This window comes from Pungitius pungitius, chromosome 12 (genome assembly GCF_949316345.1).
Source record: "Pungitius pungitius chromosome 12, fPunPun2.1, whole genome shotgun sequence".
Lineage (NCBI taxonomy): Eukaryota > Metazoa > Chordata > Actinopteri > Perciformes > Gasterosteidae > Pungitius > Pungitius pungitius.
In genome coordinates, this window is record NC_084911.1 from 17,932,681 (window position 1) to 17,950,662 (window position 17,982).

At 40.6% G+C, this 17,982-nt stretch overlaps 3 protein-coding genes across 3 annotated transcripts; all 3 read right to left on the minus strand.

Moving 5' to 3' along the window:
• Window positions 1-1,127: 1,127 nt before the first annotated feature.
• On the minus strand, window positions 1,128-7,994 carry LOC119220261 (gastrula zinc finger protein XlCGF57.1-like). Its single transcript, XM_037476139.2, has 2 exons — window positions 7,451-7,994; window positions 1,128-4,744 (listed from the first exon to the last, which is right to left on the minus strand). The coding sequence occupies exons 1-2, from the start codon at window positions 7,725-7,727 to the stop codon at window positions 3,273-3,275; spliced, it is 1,749 nt and encodes a 582-aa protein (XP_037332036.2). The 5' UTR covers window positions 7,728-7,994; the 3' UTR covers window positions 1,128-3,272.
• Window positions 7,995-8,888: 894 nt separating this feature from the next.
• LOC119220270 (gastrula zinc finger protein XlCGF57.1-like) lies at window positions 8,889-14,373 on the minus strand. The gene is made up of 2 exons (XM_037476156.2): window positions 13,048-14,373; window positions 8,889-12,012 (listed from the first exon to the last, which is right to left on the minus strand). The coding sequence occupies exons 1-2, from the start codon at window positions 13,232-13,234 to the stop codon at window positions 10,763-10,765; spliced, it is 1,437 nt and encodes a 478-aa protein (XP_037332053.2). The 5' UTR covers window positions 13,235-14,373; the 3' UTR covers window positions 8,889-10,762.
• A 393-nt stretch (window positions 14,374-14,766) lies between these two features.
• On the minus strand, window positions 14,767-17,582 carry LOC119220315 (cytochrome c oxidase assembly factor 3 homolog, mitochondrial). Its single transcript, XM_037476231.2, has 2 exons — window positions 17,368-17,582; window positions 14,767-15,201 (listed from the first exon to the last, which is right to left on the minus strand). Exons 1-2 carry the CDS (start codon window positions 17,534-17,536, stop codon window positions 15,095-15,097), a joined length of 276 nt encoding a protein of 91 aa, XP_037332128.2. The 5' UTR covers window positions 17,537-17,582; the 3' UTR covers window positions 14,767-15,094.
• Between the last annotated feature and the right edge of the window lie 400 nt (window positions 17,583-17,982).

Sequence of the window (17,982 nt, forward strand, 5' to 3'; positions counted from 1 at the left end):
TTAAGATGTATATTACAGCAATGTTTTACTGCATATATTTTTGTGAACCATCACATTGTGTAAATTTTGTTTTGCATGTTAAGGTGCAGAATTTCAGTTCATGCATTAACTTCTTCCTCTTGTTTATATTGTTTTAATATTTTGTTATATATTTTAATAATATGTTGTTAGGATTAAGGTTAGATGTTTTCCTGGTTATTTTAATATTCATTGTTAATCTTCATTTTGAGCGGAGTACATATATCTTTGTGTATTAAGAATGAACACCGGAATGAAATCACACTAATTTTACATTGCTGGGTGAGAAGGCAATGAATTCATTTTATTTTATCTTTTGCAGAAATGAATAAATATTTAAAAACAAATCAATTGAGAGGCATCGTTTGCCATTTCCAACCCACACATATTTTATGGAGGTAATAAATCATAGACCGCTTTTATTTTGTAAGATACCCCAAAATGGGGCAGCAGGGCCAACAACGGAGTCAGAAATGGTTAAGATGCACTAATTTACAGGGGTACATGATGATTCTCACAATTTAACGTTAATGGTCTTAGGGTATATATACATGTGTGTGTGTGTGTGTGTGTGTGTGTATATATATATATATATATATACATTAGGGCCGTGACTCGATTAAAAATATTAATCTAATTAATTAGAGGCTTTGTAATTAATTAATCAAAATGAATCGCATTTTAATTGCATAAATATTTGACCTGAGAACAGTGAGAAGTAATTTTTTCACATGGATTTTTATTTTTGTTCAACCAATTCCAGCAGACAAGTGTGTTGTGTTGTGTATCCCAGCCTGAGAATCTATGAGAATTGAGGTTGGATTCAAAAGCATCAACAGGTGTGTGGTGGAACAGTGCAGGGAGATAGCAGGAAGGCTGAAGTGTGGAGGATCCTCAGTTCAAACCTGCTCTCTCAGAAGGAGGGTTTGGTTGCAGTCAGGGCTTCAAACTGTAAACTTTGAAACAGTTTTGAGGTTTAGTAAACAATCCCAAGGTCTAATATGAGAAACAGACACGAGGCATGTGCTTGAATAGCACAAGGGAACAACTGAAGGGCTGCAGGCTCCAACCTTCTTTCTGAGGTTGTGGGTTAATGCCCCTTCATGCAGACATCACTTCTGCTTTGAAAGAGTTTTGAGGTTTGAGTAGCAGTCTCAAGGTTATATACGAGAAACAAAGGGTTGGTTAGTGTGTGGTGAAGTAGCACAGCAGAAGAGCTGCTTCCATAAGCCTGCACTGCACTTGAAGGTTGTGGGTTCAGGTCCAGATGTGGAAATAGCATTTAAAAGAGTTTTAAAGTTTAACTCACATGCTCAAGGTTAAATAGGAGAATCAAAGTTGCCAAAATGTGACCAGGACTGGTGGTGTAGGGGTGAGTGCAGGGGCCAAAAGCCTCTGTAAGCACCAGCGGGTTCAAATCCCACTGCTGCCAAGTCTTGAGCGCACTACCGCGGAGGTAGTTGTGGGGGCATTGTCCCCACTGGTTGTTTCAGAGAAGTGGACCCTGGGGGTTATGCAGAAACACAAGGCGCGTTCACTTGAGTTATGATGGCATTGTCAAGAATGATGAAGAATCTTTTGAATGATGATGAATTGACTAAATTTGATGTTAATTGCTAATTAAGCTTTTATTACTTATTAGCCATGCTACATAGCCTATAGGGATCCACCTTTTTGACGGGAGAGAAGGCCGGATGAGTCAGTAAAGATGAGCAGATGTGTCTCATTCAGTGGTCACACTGACATGAAACTTATTACAGCCTCTGAGGGCATTTTTCAAGACAATCATATGTTTGTCTAATTCAGGGCATCCTGTGGACAACCTTAAACTGACAGTCTGGCACAGGGTGTAGATTTGTTTACCCTTTTTAGTGCATCCACCCTCCAATTCTCTGTTACATTTAAATTCAACTCACTTGTGCCTTTACCAATGCAGGAAGGATGAATAGCATGGTTGATCCTCCAAAATGCACCAATCCGTCTCTGGGGCAATATCCCATTATGATTTTTTATAAATGTCAGTTACCCAAAACTAGAGCCACCATGTCCCTTGAGGGTTGAATCCAGATAAGGTTTAAACTACAGAAATTTGGGGCATTTGGCATTAGTGACAGGGACGTGTAGGTTGCTCCATCTAAGATCATTCCAGTCATGTCATGGGAAAAAAAATATTGTGAAAAAAGTCAAAATATGTAGGGTCAAAAAATGTCACAGAATTTTTTTTTTTAAATAATAGGTAAAAAAATATTATCAAAAAATATATGTAAGGTCAATATATATACAATATAATATATATATTATTAGGGCCGGGACTCGATTAAAAATATTAATCTAATTTTTAATTAATCAAAATGAATCGCATTTTAATTGCATAAATATTTGACCTGAGAACAGTGAGAAGTAATTTTTTTCACATGGATTTTTATTTTTGTTCAACCAATTCCAACAGACAAGTGTAGCAATAGCATATTTAGAACTATAGTACTTTCAGAAATTCAGGTAGCATATAGGTAGGTAGACCTTCTGTAAACTATGTTTTTTTAAGTAGACCAATACTTTCAAGTACATTCAGAACATTGGTTATTTTTTCAGACGTGGACTTAGTTATCCTGGTCCTTAAACCAGTCATCTGGTGCAGTGTGGGTTGGGTGTGGGTCCTTGTACTCGTAGTCGGGCTAACGTCCACGCTAGCTGCTAATTGTTTTGCGTTGAGGTGATACTTGATGTGAATTCCTTGTTGCATAGCTTGCACACAACCACGCTCTTATCGACGCTTCCATCCGTGTGTTTATTATAATAAGATTTCCCATTCACGGGGCCACCCGACACGGTCTCGTCAGCTTCTTCGTTTCATGTTCACTGTGGTTTGTTGTTGTCTGAAGTCATGAACACTAGTTGGTGCTCCAGTATAATTGGTCCTCCGAAACTCATCCAGTGAGAAACGTTCCGTGGTGCAAATAAGTGTAAAAATGCGTAAAAAATGTTTAATGTGTTATTTTTTGTGTAATTAATTAATCTTAATTCACATTGTAATTAATTAATCGTAATTAACGCGCTAAAGTCCCGGCCCTAATAATTACACATTTCTGGCCTGGTTTGTTATTTTTAACATCGGTGATTGAAGCTCAGCACTGACTTTTAATGGTTCATCTTGGTTAGAAAAAATCATTACTTCTGCTTAATTGGAGATGGTTTTGACCAATCTAGTTGTTGATATGTTCAATGTAGTTATCCAGCCCCTGGTTTGGATATAGTTATGTAGATTTATGTGTCATCTGCATTAGTATAACATAGTCTGTTGTTCTGACCCGTTCTGAATGCAAGGAAACATTTGGTTGCATTAAACACAGGGGAGAAAATTGTTTCTCCCCTGTGTGACATCTCATATGAGACTTTAAACTTCCACTTTGAGTGAAACATTTACCACAGTCTAAACATCTGAAAGGTTTTTCCCCCATATGATATCTCATGTGTGTATTCAGATTTCCACGTACAGTGAAACATTTACCACACTCTGAGCAACTGAAAGGTTTCTCCCCTGTGTGACATCTCATGTGTGTCTTCAGATGTCCTCTTATAATGAACCGTTTACCACACTCGGAGCAGCTGAAGGGTTTCTCTCCTGTGTGACATCTCATGTGAGTCTTAAGGCTTCCATTTACAGTGAAACATTTACCACACTCGGAGCAGCTGAAGGGTTTCTCCCCTGTGTGACATCTCATGTGAGTCTTTAGATTTCCACTTATGGTGAAACATTTACCGCACTCTGAGCAGCTAAAGGGTTTCTCCCCTGTGTGACACCTCATGTGTCTCTTCAGTTCTGCACTTGCACTGAAACATTTACTACACTGTGAGCAGCTGAAAGGTTTCTCCCCCGTGTGACATGTCATGTGTCTTTTCAGTTCTCCACTTGTACTGAAACATTTACCACACTCTGAGCAGCAGAAAGGTTTCTTCCCTGCGTGCCGTCTGATGTGTCTCTTCAGACTTCCATTTTGAGTAAAACATTTACCACACTCTGAGCAGCTGAAAGGTTTCTTCCCTGCGTGCCGTCTGATGTGTCTCTTCAGACTTCCATTTTGAGTAAAACATTTACCACACTCTGAGCAGCTGAAAGGTTTCTTCCCTGCGTGCCGTCTGATGTGTCTCTTCAGACTTCCATTTTGAGTAAAACATTTACCACACTCTGAGCAGCTGAAAGGTTTCTCTGTCGTGTGGGTCATCATGTGTCTCTTCAGCTTTTTAATGCAGCCAAAGGGTTTCTTACATTCAGAACAGAACAAAGGTTTCTCACTTGTTCTACATCTTGAATCATTGACAGAATCTTCATTATTATGATGGTTTAAACCTGACTGAAGTTCTCTGGTTTCATTCCAATCATAACTATCCTCAGTCTCAGGTTCAGAAGTGTCTCCATTCTTCTCATCAGTGTCTGGACCAGAGTTCCTGTCTGGTGTTGGTCCTCCAAAGTCCTCTCCATCACTTTCTGTCTTAATCTGTTCATTTAGTCTCAGATTAAGATGTGACGACTGAACTTCCTCTTCATCATCTTCACTCTTCAGAAGAGTGAATGAGACCTTATTGTCAGCTTCCTCCAGCCCTTGAAGCTCTGGATCCTCCTGTTCCTCTTTAATGTGCAGGGGCTCTGGGTCCTCCTGTTCCTCTTTAATGGTGGGAGTCTCGGGATCCTTCTGCTGTTCTTCAAGGACAAACAGCTTCTGGAGGTCTGTGGATAATAATAAAATACAAACAATATAGTTCATTAACTTGATAATCAAAAGCGCTTTCATAGTGCTCAGTTAGGGAGTCACTGTCTTGTCCTGGTTGAGGTCAGAGAAGCAAGCAGGATGTGCCAAGCAGGATGGGGGTTAGAGACACACCCGACACTATACAATACTCACGGTTTGTTCGATTGTTTATATTCAGTTAGGAGGCCACACATTGGATGAGACCGGATCTTGTGTTGCGGAGGGAGGAACTGCTCCTCCTCTACGCCAGTTTAGGGCCAATAGAAATCTTTCCTTTTCTGTCTAGCAATAATTTTAAAACATGATGTTAGCGAGATGTTCTTCCGGCCTTTGGGCCAACAGAACTGTTCCTGCCTTTGCATACGCAGCGCTGTTACTTGACCTGTGATCTAACAAATAAATCTCCCAGAACAAGAGAAGTTGTTCGGCTGACTTCTTCCAAACGTCCGCAACCGGGCTTCCAATTTTTGAACACCTTTGATCAATTCATTCGTTTGTTCATTCTTTCAGACTCAAATATAAATTATTACCATCCACTCAGCTAGTTCATTTGTTCATGCTTAGACCTAGGCATTACAGTGCAAATGTTTCTCAAAGATGTTAAAACATATTTGGAAAGTTTAACCCCTTAAAACGCATGATGATACGTAGCGTACAATTACACCCACTAGACTACGGACCAAAAAGGAGTTAAGAGTAACAATTAAGATGCACTCCATACAGTCATGGCAGAGAACAAGAGCTGATAAGCGTGCTGCTCTCTAGGGAGAATTCTCAACTGGCTTTCAGGAACAAACATGTGAAGTGAAGACCATTCTGATTGAGTAGAGGTTCGGCCGATATATTTTGCAAAGTGAAAACTGATTATGTCTCTGCATGTTAAAGACACTGGCATTTAAACTTATATGACAAGATGGTCGGCTTTGTGAAGACAGCAGAGCTGCTGAAAAGTGACTCTGCAAAGACCTTTGCTTTCATCAAGTGGATCATTTCTCTCTAGTGAGGATGTGGACAAAGGTCCAGTCATGTCAGCCACAGTGGGACATGTTCCTCTGCTCCTCCATCACCGTGTGGTACGCTGCAGCCACAGCCAAGGACAAGGGCAGGCTGCAGCGTGTCATCCGCTCTGCAGAGATGGTGATCGGCTGCAATCTGCCGTCTCTTCAGGACTTGTTTGTGTCCAGGACTTTGAAGCCGGCCAGAAAGATTGTAGCCGACCCCTCTCACCCTGGACATGAACTGTTTGTTCCCCTTCCATCCGGTTTCTTCGACTTCGGCAATCTTTATTTCTTAAACGTTTCCTGATTCACCAACTTGATTCATTACTTTAAATCAGGGGTCTTCAACTAAAATGCGAAGAGGTCTAGTTAGAGGAAGTGTCCAGAAGCAAGGGAGCGGAATAATGTGACGACTTAGTGTGATTAAATAGAATAGAGTTGTATCAACATTCGCATGTAATCAAATACACGCCGAACAAATCAAATGAAGTCAGATTCTAAAACTTCTTTGACAATATTTATTGTCATGTAACAAACTGCAAATATAAATATCATTCTCTTAATTAACTAAATAAATGTAAGGCTAAATATAAATAAAATTAAAGAAATGTCTGCATTTTCAAATAAAGTGCTTCAATTCAAAAAACGTTCTGCTTCACATTTGTACTTGACAGTCTCTGCAAATTATAAATAATAAATCTAAAACACACTTCAACAATTGAGCATTTTAATAAAACATATATATAGGGTTGGGTACTGAGAACCGGTACCAACATGACAGCACCGGTTCCTACACGACTGGTACCTACCGTACCGAAACTGTCGAGGCTTGATTTCGGTTCCTGAGCCATTGAAACACTTTATTTACACTTAGCATCTCAGCTTACTACCTTCACAATCCTATGCCTTAAAGTCCACAAACCGGCTTCATCTGTAAGTTGACATTCATTTATAGTTATATTAAGATGTTTGGGTCAATATTTGTTACGTTCTTCTTACATAGTCAGGATGATGATTTTCTGTAAATTACATGCGAGTGTGTTATCACATGGTAATAAACTAAACGCACAGTGCTTGTTATCTGTTGTTAGTTCTGGTTTACACTAACAACCTTTAGTTTGTGACCGATGTGATTTGTACTTTCTACGCACTTACTTTTTTGTATTGGGCTCTTTTCAGTTTTACAAAGACTATTTTCCTGCATTAAATCCTGCCAAGCACAACACCCTCTCTGTTCACTGGAGAATGAGATGCTGGAGAATACATGTTAGGCTGGCTCTAGAACTATAAAAACAAGCAACTTTTAGCGTGGACAGCACACATTTTATGTTCAATGACTTTGCACCGGTGTCGAGTAAAATTACTGAAATTATTAAATTAAGAAGCCTAAAAATACCTTAACTATTAGCTTAACTTATGAGCGCTTCTCTATAAAAATATAACCTATAACAGTGGTTCTCAACTTGTCTGGCTCCGAGACCCACTTTTACCCCTTAATGACGAGCCGCGACCCAATTCGATCGGTCAACTTTTTTTTTTAGATTAGAGCCCGTGTGGATTCATTTAGGTTGTAGCTCACTACGGTATCAGAGAGGTATCGATCCGGGGAGTCAGAGTCGTTTGATTATCGAAAAACCAGACCCATATTGATTTGAAGATGTCAGTGTGAAGAGTGATAGAACCAACCTGATCTTTGCATGCGGACTTCAGGGTACAAAACAGCGTGCAGATGTTTCTTCAGTCGCTCGTTGTCCTCTTTTAATCTAGAAGCTTCCTCCTCGTACTCTGCTATCGTTCTTTCAAACAGCCCAAATATCTCTTCAGCAGCCTCAGTGATTCGCTGCTTCAATAAACATCTCAGCATTTGGACTTTAGACATCTTCACTGAATCACAGCCACGTTTCCCCTCGTTAAACTCGGACTGGCGCTGTGCTGCTAACTTCGGTCTGTTTCCAGCTAGCATGCTAAGCTAACCCAATAGCTTAGCATCCCACCGGGAGATGATTCTGAGGAAAAAGATTCCGAAAAAAGTTAAGCAGCTGAAAGCCCGTCAGAGGTTTATCCAGACGTCCACAGGCTAGTGGATCAGGATTGATGGAGATAAACAATACTTGATCAACGACTCCTTCGCGAGATGAAGGAGATAGACGTTATTTTGTTACAAGTCAGCCATAGTGAAGAACATCACTTCCGGGTCTCTTCCTTTCAAAATAAAATATCCGGGGTTTTGCGACGTCTTTTACACGTCCACCACATGTTCCGTCTAAATGAATAGCATAACACGGAATGCGATGTTATCCATTTTCTAACTTTAAGGCTGCTGATCTACACGAAAGCAGCAACATTATTCTGTAATAATAATAACGTCCAAACACTTAGACGTCTAGCAAACTTTAGGTTTATTTATAGACTCGAGGTGTTACACCCCTTCTGGTTTTTAAACATACTGCTTTACACTACGCATGCGTGTTAGTGTTTACTCCACAGGAGCAGATGTGTCTGCCTGATTCGTCACACATTCACAGACGTTGCTGAAAGTCTTCAAAACGCATCGCATAGGATGCAGCGTTTACGATTGTATAAGCGAGCACTACGTCACAGCCACGTATGAAAACATTTATTTAGGGAAAAGATCAGAACGACTTGAACCCGGGAATCTCAAAACAATGGGCTACATTAGTCGTGTCTCGGAACACTTCCGATCATGTGTATCAGTTCTTAATTGTCACCCAGTTAAAGTTAACAAGCAGCGTCCCTATAAAAGCACCGTGAGGCCGATACGATCTTTGCGACGGAGCCACAAAAAGTCAAGGAATTGAGGGACTAAAAGCTGGGCAGCATTTTTCCTGCACATTCCAGCAAGAATGAGCGATATGTTCTCAAACGGCTGGTTCATGATATTTATATATGTTAAATATCTAACTTTGTTGTATTTTATTTTTTACATGCTTGCTAGTTTCTCTTCTCAACAGTAAATCTCTGGACTGATGGTGAAGTCTCTCTTTGGCATGAAAAAAATGATCTCAAAGAATACCAGCAGGCCTTTCTTAGTGAGCCTTTCAATGGAGACAGCCCGCCAATGTCCACGGTGTACCACTAGGGAACCAACATATGAGGAACTTTTAAAACACCAACAACTATACCTCCTGATTAGCAACTTAACATGAAAGACTGAAGCTTGACCACATGTCAAACAAGATGTAGCCAGTTAACAAATCATTTGAATCAATGAATAGCTTACAACTATTTAATGCTTTTTTTCTACCTTGTGTAGATGGTGGTTACGTCTGATGGTGGTTGTCCCTGCAGTGGTCCTGCCGTACACCTGGCTTACAATATTTGAACCGTTTCTGTCATCGGAATTCAATGTCTTGTACATCTTTTGCATTGTTCACTCTGTACACATGACATCTCTTTCTTTCTGTCCATCCTGGGTTTCGGCACAGAGGATGTTGCACATGTACACACTGTAGCTCGGACACAGACGACTTCAGCAACTTTCCCAATTTTATTTTAACTTACAGAAGTAAAAATAGAAATATTTAAATACATTACAATGTAATTTTAACATTTTCGATAAAACATATATAGACACATGACAGTATGTACTTGGGATCCGTATTGAAACTAGACCAAAAATTTAATATAAATCATAACAGCAAATCTCAAAACCATGAAAAACAACATAAAGGCCACAAGATGGGAAAAACTGACATTATTTACTTACATAAGTAATTTACATGCAAGTACCGTATTTTGGCGACTGTAAGGCGCACCTTGAATGAATCGCCTATTTTAGAACTATTTTCCTATATAGGGCGCCTGGGTTATAAGGCGCATAGAATAGAAGATACTGCAGTAAAACGTTAGGCAACCACTAGATCGGGCTGTGCTAAATCAAACTTTATTAAGCGTTCTGACAACTCTTCACTCCCAGGGTGACGTTGTTCAAACGTTAATGTGGATATTAACAATATCTCTGAACCTCCGACTTTAGTTCTTTTCGTGCATCTTTCACCGAGAGGCAGCGGCTGGAACAGACGGTGGCGCCTCGGACCGTCAGCTCGATCCCGAGATCCAACTACCAGCTTTTTAACTACAGCAGCTTTAATACACGCTGTTGGAGCTGAAACTACCGCGGCTGCTGGCACCAGACTTTCCCTCCAATGGATCCTCGTTAACCAGTATGGATCAACCAATGGATCCATATAAATGGCGCTCCGGATTATACGGCGCACGCGTCGTTTTTTGAGAAAAAAAAAGGATTTTAAGTGCGCTTTATAGTTGCGAAAATACGGTATATACATATACATGATTTTTGCCATTTTTACAAGCTTGTTGTTACGAACAACAAGTTGTGTTGCTCTCTGGTTATTCCTGCACCGCTCTTTTCCATGTTTCTTGCAGTAATAGCGCACAAGGTGTACCCAGCATGCAGTTTGGTGCAGTCATTTTCTAAATCTTTTTTGGTTGACGTTCTAGAAGTGCTCTCATACAGCCCATCTGTAACAACAAAGTTTAAAGTATGATTTATCTGAACAACTAATGTAGCGCATTGTATAAACCTGACTGACTGAAATACTTTATTAACGTTTGCTACGTTCCCTGCGTTTTGTCTTGTTCTTTAATAATATGGATATCCAGAGAAGTGATTTGTGTCTGATCGTAATTAACCATGAAATGACCTCCCCACTCAACCTCGTTATGAGAAAACCCAACTCACAATCCACCAAATTTGTGTATTAAAGTACAGATTTTCTTCTTTCACTGCCAACAAAAGACACACACACACTGTGTGTGTGTGTGTGTGATAAAATGTTCCATCTTTGTAAGCCTGGTGTTGTACTGCATTGTGTTTCCACAGTTCCAGAGTTTAATGTATTTCAACAAGATCATGTTGATCATGTCTGAAAGGAAACCGTCTAGCTATTTCACAACATTGTTCCACCAGTCTGGCGTGTCACATTGACCTCTTGGAGAAAACCATCACCAACAAAACTAAAGGGAGTTGTCGCTCATGTGAGTTATCATGTGTGCCTTCAGACTGGACTTGCGAACAAATCTTTTATGGCAAACTGAACATTTGAAAGGTTTCTCTCCCGTGTGGATTCTCATGTGCGCCTGTAAACACCCTTTCTGTGCAAAAGCGTTGTTACAGACTGAGCAACTGAAAGGTTTTTCTCCCGTATGGATTCGCATGTGTCTCTTCAAGTCTCCACTTTCAATGAAACCTTTACCACACACTGAGCAGCAGAAGGGCTTTTCCCCTGTGTGGATTCTCATGTGTTTCTGTACACTTCTACTGTGTGTGAATGATTTCTTACAAATGGAGCAGCTGTATGGTTTTTCTCCTCCGTGAGTTATCATGTGTCTCTTCAGATGTCCACTTTCAGTGAAATCTTTACCACACACTACGCAGCTGAAAGGTTTCTCCCCTGTGTGAGTCGTCATGTGTTTCTGTAAACTTCCATTCTGTGTAAAACATTTCTGGCAGACTGAGCAACTGAAAGGTTTTTCTCCTGTATGAATTCTCATGTGCCTCTTCAGGTCTCCACTTTCAATGAAACCTTTTGCACACACCATGCAGCTGAAAGGTCTCTCTCCTGTGTGGATCCTCATGTGTTTCTGTACACTTCTGCTATGTGTAAAAGATTTCTTACACACTGAGCAGCTAAAAGGTTTTTCTCCTGTATGACTTCTCATGTGTATCTTCAGATTTCCTCTGAAGCCAAATAATTTCCCACACTCAGGGCATCTAAATAGTTTCTCACCAGTACTACCTGTCCAATCACTAACAAGGACTTCCATGTTTTTTGAAGAGTTTAAACCTGACTCTCTGGTCTCATTCCAGTCATCACTGTGATCAGTCTCAGGTCCAGAAGAGTCTCCAGTCTTCTCAACAGTATCTGGTTGTAAATGTTTATCAGAATGCGAGTTTCTGGCTGAATCTGGTCCTTCAAAGTAATCTCTATCAGCAGCAGTTTCCACCTCTTCAGTGTGTCTCTGATGACGCCGTGAGGACTGAGCTTCCTCGTCATCATCTTCACTCTTCACAGTGAATGAAGTGAATGGGAACTTGATATTGGCCTCGTCCAGCCCTTGAAGCTCTTCTCCCTTCTGACTAGTCCAGTGTTCCTCCTGTTCCTCTTTGACGTGGGGGGGCTGTGGGTCCTTCTGGTCCAGACTGGAGCTCCACTCCTGCTGTTCAAAGGGAACCTCTTCTTTGAGCACCAACAGCTGCTGGATGCCTGCAGGAGAGCAGAATTTTTTTTTAGATCATCAAGTTTGCAAGTAAGTGAAATGTCACAATACACAGTAGATCTGTATTGCAGCTTAAAGAAAATTTAGTAGTGAATAAACATCAGAAACTGCCACAATGCTAAATAAATCTAAAGTGTGAATCATGAACCCTTAAGGGATAAAAGGTGAATGAAATTGATGGCACTCAGCTATAGCTATCAGACACCACACAAATCACTCAATCAATTGGTTTTTATTTGTAATATCTATTTTATATGTGTAAAAAAAAGCCAAATGAAAATGAGTGGAATATATAGAATATAAAATGGAGTGCATTGAACTACACAGAAGCATGTAGGAAGGAAAATGATTAAATACAGTTAGAATCAGGGACTAATGGTATTTAAAAAGCTACTTTATCAAGTACATTTAGTACCAAAGATCAAAATGCTGTTTGGCGGTTAAGAGAAAGGAGGCTGAAGATTGTGAAGCGTGTTACTATTGATTCTAGTTTAACAAAGATTGTGATTCAATCTCAAGTTTATTGAATAAATAAATAACATTTGCTTATTAGTCTAGCATCTGTTGTTAACTAAACATACATGGAAACCAAATTGACTCTGCAGTGGATGGGGACCCCTTTTCTAAATGACTCTATTTTGGGACACTTAAACGAATCCCTTTTTGCTGGCTAATTCTGTAATAGAGGCTGACATAGGTGCAGAAGCAAATGGGGCGGCCTGCACCAGGTGGACACACGCTGGAACAGCACATACCATGTGCTCCATTGAAGGTTTGATCTTAGGGAGCCCGTAGGAGCAGCTTTGGCAGGCCTACGCACTGACTTTGCCTCAACGCTCTAAAGACAGTGGAGATGCTTGTGGACTTCAGGAAGTACGCAGCCCCTCCTCCCCCCTCAACCTGTGTGACTCCCCCGTCACCACTGTGGACTCCTTCCGTTTCCTGGGCTCCATCATCACCCAGGACCTCAAGTGGTCCGAGAAGGTCCTGTCATGAAGATGCTTAGTGTTTCATGCACAAACCTGCTTCTTGAGACCGATGCTGAAGGATTATCTCCGGACGTTTCTTTAGTCGCTCGTTGTCCTCTTTTAATCTAGAAGCTTCCTCCTCGTACTCTGCTATCGTTCTTTCAAACAGCCCAAATATCTCTTCAGCAGCCTCCGTGAGTCGCTGCTTCACTAAACATCTCAGCATTTGGGCTTTAGACATCTTCACTGAATCAGACACGTTTCCTCCAGATAAACTCCGTTAAAACCCCGTTTTCTCGCCGTTAAACTTGGACTAGAGCTGCGTTGCTAGCTATTTGAAGTTAGCTTAGCATGCTACCGGGAGATGAATTAGAGGAAAACGATCCAGAAACAAGTTGGAAGTCCATCGGCGGTTTGTCCAGACGTCCAGAGACTCTGGTGGATCAGAACGGATGGAGATAACTGATACTTGATCAACGTAACAAAGACACTGTGCTGATTCTACGACCGATCGGCGCCATGTTGCTCTGAGATCAACATCCGGTTCCAATTCTTCTTCTTTAGGGTTTATTGGCGGTTGGCAACTGTTTGATGATTTACCGCCACCAACTGGTGCGGAAGTTGGAACTTGCGTTTATCAAAAATAACTAAATTCAAATGAATTTAATTAAATGGATAAAATATTAAGAGAAAAAACTACCTAATTAAATAACCCTAGGGCTCATTCTTCTCGATAATATTTGTGATTAGATATAAGATACTGTAATAGTGCTTGATGACACTTAGTTACTTTGCAGAATACCTACTATATCTAAATGTACTTTTTCAATTAGCTGTATTCTCTAATGTTCATGTCTCTGACAGTGTAGAATAACATATTCTATCGTTTCCCCTTGCCCACAATATTCACATTTGCCTGTTTTATGTTTCCCTATCACATGTAGCTTAATGCTTCTTCTCTCCTGTTCCTTTTGCCCGCTTTTTTATCCTCTCATTAATAATACTTTTGGTTTCCACTTAGCTGAAGTTAACTTCAACTCTCATGCAGATATTATTTGTGCAGTCGAATACAAAATAAACATATTATAAACAAAGCTGGTTCATAAATAAGCCCAATAAATAAAATGCATTCATTAGTTTTCAAATAACGAAATCCTCTCAAATATATGGGACACTCTGCATTCACTCAGACAACCCCCCGGTCACAGTCATGTGCCCTCATCACGCCCCTAGGGCATTTGGGTAATGCAGTCCAGCTAAACCTACCAAGGTAGGGAGGATAGTAACTAGACCAGGTCGTTGTGAATTATACCCATCTAAACTCACTGTGGGATAGTGGCCACCACAAGTCACTTATGCAGGAACAAAGTCTTCTATGTCATCTGGCTGAAGGCATTTTTCCATTCATGATTTTACAGTTTATGGTCTTCCCAACATCAACAACCCTTTTAATGTCATGTCCTCCAATGTTTGCGAAGGAGGAAATCTATAATGGATCAAAATGTATTTGGTCTGATACTTAAAAATCTTACCACACTCTTATTTCTGTTTCTCTTTGATAAATTCATTCTGAGGTACTGAGGTTACGTGTTTTGAGTAGTGAGTAGTGATAATGTGTGATGAAATATTTCAGACAAATATGTTTTGAAGTTGGCATTTGAAAAATATATATTCAAGATGAACCCCATCACCTATAAAGGACCCCTGCGATAAGGAAATATCTCTGAAAACATGGAGGAATATTTTGGGAAATGATTGAATCAGCAAAAAAAATGTTTTTCCTCATCAGGGCTACACTTTTATTGAGTAGGGTTATATTAAGGCAGAAAATAATTCAACAATAGTTTTGAATATATTTAAAAACAGAGAAGAAGCAGAGAAGACATTTGGAATGTCCTCATATGACTAGGGCAGGTGGTGGGAGAGTGTCTTAAACCGAGGCGTTGCCAATTTCCAACCGGCTCAGTGGCGTTGCTTCTCTCGAGGGATTCTGGCGACATGTCAGGTTGAAGATGTGCAGTTTCCCTTTCGTCATAAGAACCTCAGCAGACATGACTCATCACAGGCCTGTCCCACCGGAGGGCCGCGGGGGAGGACGTGGTCAGGAGTTTGCGCCGGTCCTCGGCCCTCTGAGGATGTGGATCTTGACTTCATCATCCAGCTCCTCCACGATCCTCTCCTGTTTGACGGACAGGATCGTGTAGCTAACTGGACGACTGTGGTCAAAGGAAAGAATCTATATATTTTTCTGCACAAAACAAAGCCTACTTAATTGTACGTATTCGTTTTACAAATACTTTTGTCTGCGTTGAGAGCAGGGCTGCTGATGTTTTGAAAGAGAAGAAAAAAAGGAATAATGTATAACATTTTCTTCCACTGGGAATTCTGCAATTGCTTTTTGTTCATGGGCCTGATTATCTCAAATTTATTCAGACTGGCCTTTTTAATTGGTCGCAGAAATAATATTGACTAAATCAGTCTCATCTTAAATGTAGACGACCTGACAAAAGCTTGTACGAAGGCAGATATCATAAGGACTTTCAATTCCACTACTTCATAAAGAGGATACACATATTTTATACATTAGAGCTTTTGTGCTACACAATAGTACTTTCGTTATGGTCCATACTTTGGCAATTTCGTCCGACAAGCGTTTCTAACGTTAAAAAAAAAGTGACAATTCAAAGTTTGAACGTTGGTCTTAATGCGATCGGCCGCCTGTGAGACAAATGCGGAAAAAACACGTTATAGAAATATTCAAAAACTTCACCATAATAAATGTAGCACGGGCAAAATAATTTTATACGTAGGTAAACGGTTATCACATGGTCATGTAGCGACTCGCATCCTCTTCCTCATGCAAATGAGGATCTTCACGGTTTTCCATAAATGTTCATTGAGAATCTGAACAACACAGCTATTTGAAATTAGTAATTGAGTATTAATGCAAGGTTTTAAAAATCAAGGTAAAGGGATTCGTTATTTGCCCGTAAAGATAATTCAATGTTTTGATAACCAATCGCAGCCAGTTCAGTGTTTCTCCTACCGTTATAACAGGGGGGGCCTGAAAAAAAAAAAAAAAAAGAACACCACCGGACCCCCCCGTGTTGGCCGGTCTATTTGCCTGACTACCATCCACTGTAGTTATACACCTAGGGGAAACACTGCAGTCTGAGTAATCAATGTGTCCTACTGAAGTGAAAACTTGCCACCTGCCACTTTTAGCTCTTGGCGTCACTTATTATTGTTGTAATACAGCATTTTCGTAGTTATTTGGATGAAATGGGCTTTTGATTTAGAATGTTATTATTCACTGTTATAAAGTGTAGCATGATCAAAGTCATTCCATACATCAGTGGGCTTGTTTTTGTTGTACTACAGCTGTTATTTTCATCACCCAAGTCACCTTGTACGTCCATTTGTTAATATTATCACACATGATATTATCTTAAACACCAACAGGTGTAGTACAACAGGAACAAGAAATATTAAGAATGTGTAGAATTGACAAGCATTACTTTAGTGAGTCTACCAAATTTTAATTAAAAATTGAATATTTCTGTAATGTTTTTTTTCCGCATTGCACTTTTTCCCTTTGCAGACGGTCCCCGCGCATTTAAAACCAATGCGATTCGTCCAGATCCTGGACAGGTGTTACACCAAAATCTGTGACCCATCAGGAACCTGTGACCGCAGAGGGCGCTGTTTCACATCGTCTGCTCGTGCGTGCTAGACAATGGAGGGCGAAGAAGAGCGCCTACGCAAACGGCGTAAAAGAAAGAACTACATATTTAGGGGAGGTAACCTTGGTCGCAATTAGCCTCGTGGTCACACATTCTGACGGCTGCTACTTGTCAGTTATGGTGACCTCTGAGGTACTGGCTCTGTGAAGACTCCAAATAAGAAAATATGTGTCCAGAGTAATGTGACGAGATGAAATAACAACCCCAAACAATATTTTGAAGTTTAACTCCTTTATTAAGCAGTTACAGTGGGGTCACACATTCTGACAACTTAGCCAATGTGCTGGTCCATATGATGTTTTCATCCGTGGACGTGATGTATGATGTATCACCATTGTCTAGCACGCACGAGCAGACGATGTGAAACAGCGCCCTCTGCGGTCACAGTTTCTGATGGGTCACAGATTTCGGTGTAACACCGGTCCGAATTGGTCAAATGTCGGTTCATTCGGATTGTAGCTGGTTGTCGACAACTGTTACAGAGAGGTGTCGTTTGTGGGGTTTTTTTTACAATTTTTCATGACGAACTATTGAACCGGAAATTCTGAATCGTTCAATATCTTGCTAACTTCATACTCATCGCTTGTTATGTCATTCTATTGGTCATCTTCAAGGCCCCACTGAAGGATACACATGCCGACAACGAAGGTCCCGATAGCGAGGCCCGTCAGGAGGTTCCGGCCGCGGAGACGCGACGCGTTCTTCTTCCAGTAGTCGAGCTCCTGTCGGCGGCGGGAGAGCTGCAGCTGCGCCGCGGTCAGTGCGGGTTTAGCGGGTCCTTCTGCTCCCTTCTCCGCCATTACTTGTTCGGACGATCAGCTGCCGGGAGGCGGCGTGAACCGGAATCATTAGAGACGGGGGAACCGAGAGAGGGCATACCGCCCCCTACTGTATCGGAGTGTTTAAACAGGTCGCTCCCAAGCATCATTTTATATACTTCTGTTAAAGTGACATCCGATTTTTATTTTCCGCCCAGACTTTATAGATCTGTTAGCTCTCCAAATGATTGTACTCGTTTTAAATGCTGTTTAGAACATGCCCAGAAAAACTGAAAGCTGTTGTGTTCATATCACGATACCTGATATGCTCAAGTTAAAAGAAAATAGTAAAACTAAATGTGTTGATGGCCGTTTCATAGGTTACAGTACTGCTGGATCAAAGGAAATATGAATGAAATTTAATTAAAAGTTAAAATCTACAGCCACAATTTATAATCTTGCATTGGATCTTGTATTAGCTATCAAGT

What these genes read in the sequence shown, in the direction of transcription:
- LOC119220270 (XM_037476156.2), bottom strand. Translation starts at nt 13,234, where the DNA reads ATGTCTAAAGCCCAAATGCTGAGATGTTTAGTGAAGCAGCGACTCACG. An exon ending in GCATCGGTCTCAAGAAGCAG is followed by an intron (nt 12,013 to 13,047) that starts GTTTGTGCATGA and finishes GCTCTCCTGCAG; the next exon opens with GCATCCAGCAGCTGTTGGTG.
- LOC119220315 (XM_037476231.2), bottom strand. Translation starts at nt 17,536, where the DNA reads ATGGCGGAGAAGGGAGCAGAAGGACCCGCTAAACCCGCACTGACCGCG. An exon ending in GACCTTCGTTGTCGGCATGT is followed by an intron (nt 15,202 to 17,367) that starts GTATCCTTCAGT and finishes ACAGTCGTCCAG; the next exon opens with TTAGCTACACGATCCTGTCC.
- LOC119220261 (XM_037476139.2), bottom strand. Translation starts at nt 7,727, where the DNA reads ATGCTAGCTGGAAACAGACCGAAGTTAGCAGCACAGCGCCAGTCCGAG. An exon ending in AGTCCGCATGCAAAGATCAG is followed by an intron (nt 4,745 to 7,450) that starts GTTGGTTCTATC and finishes TATTATCCACAG; the next exon opens with ACCTCCAGAAGCTGTTTGTC.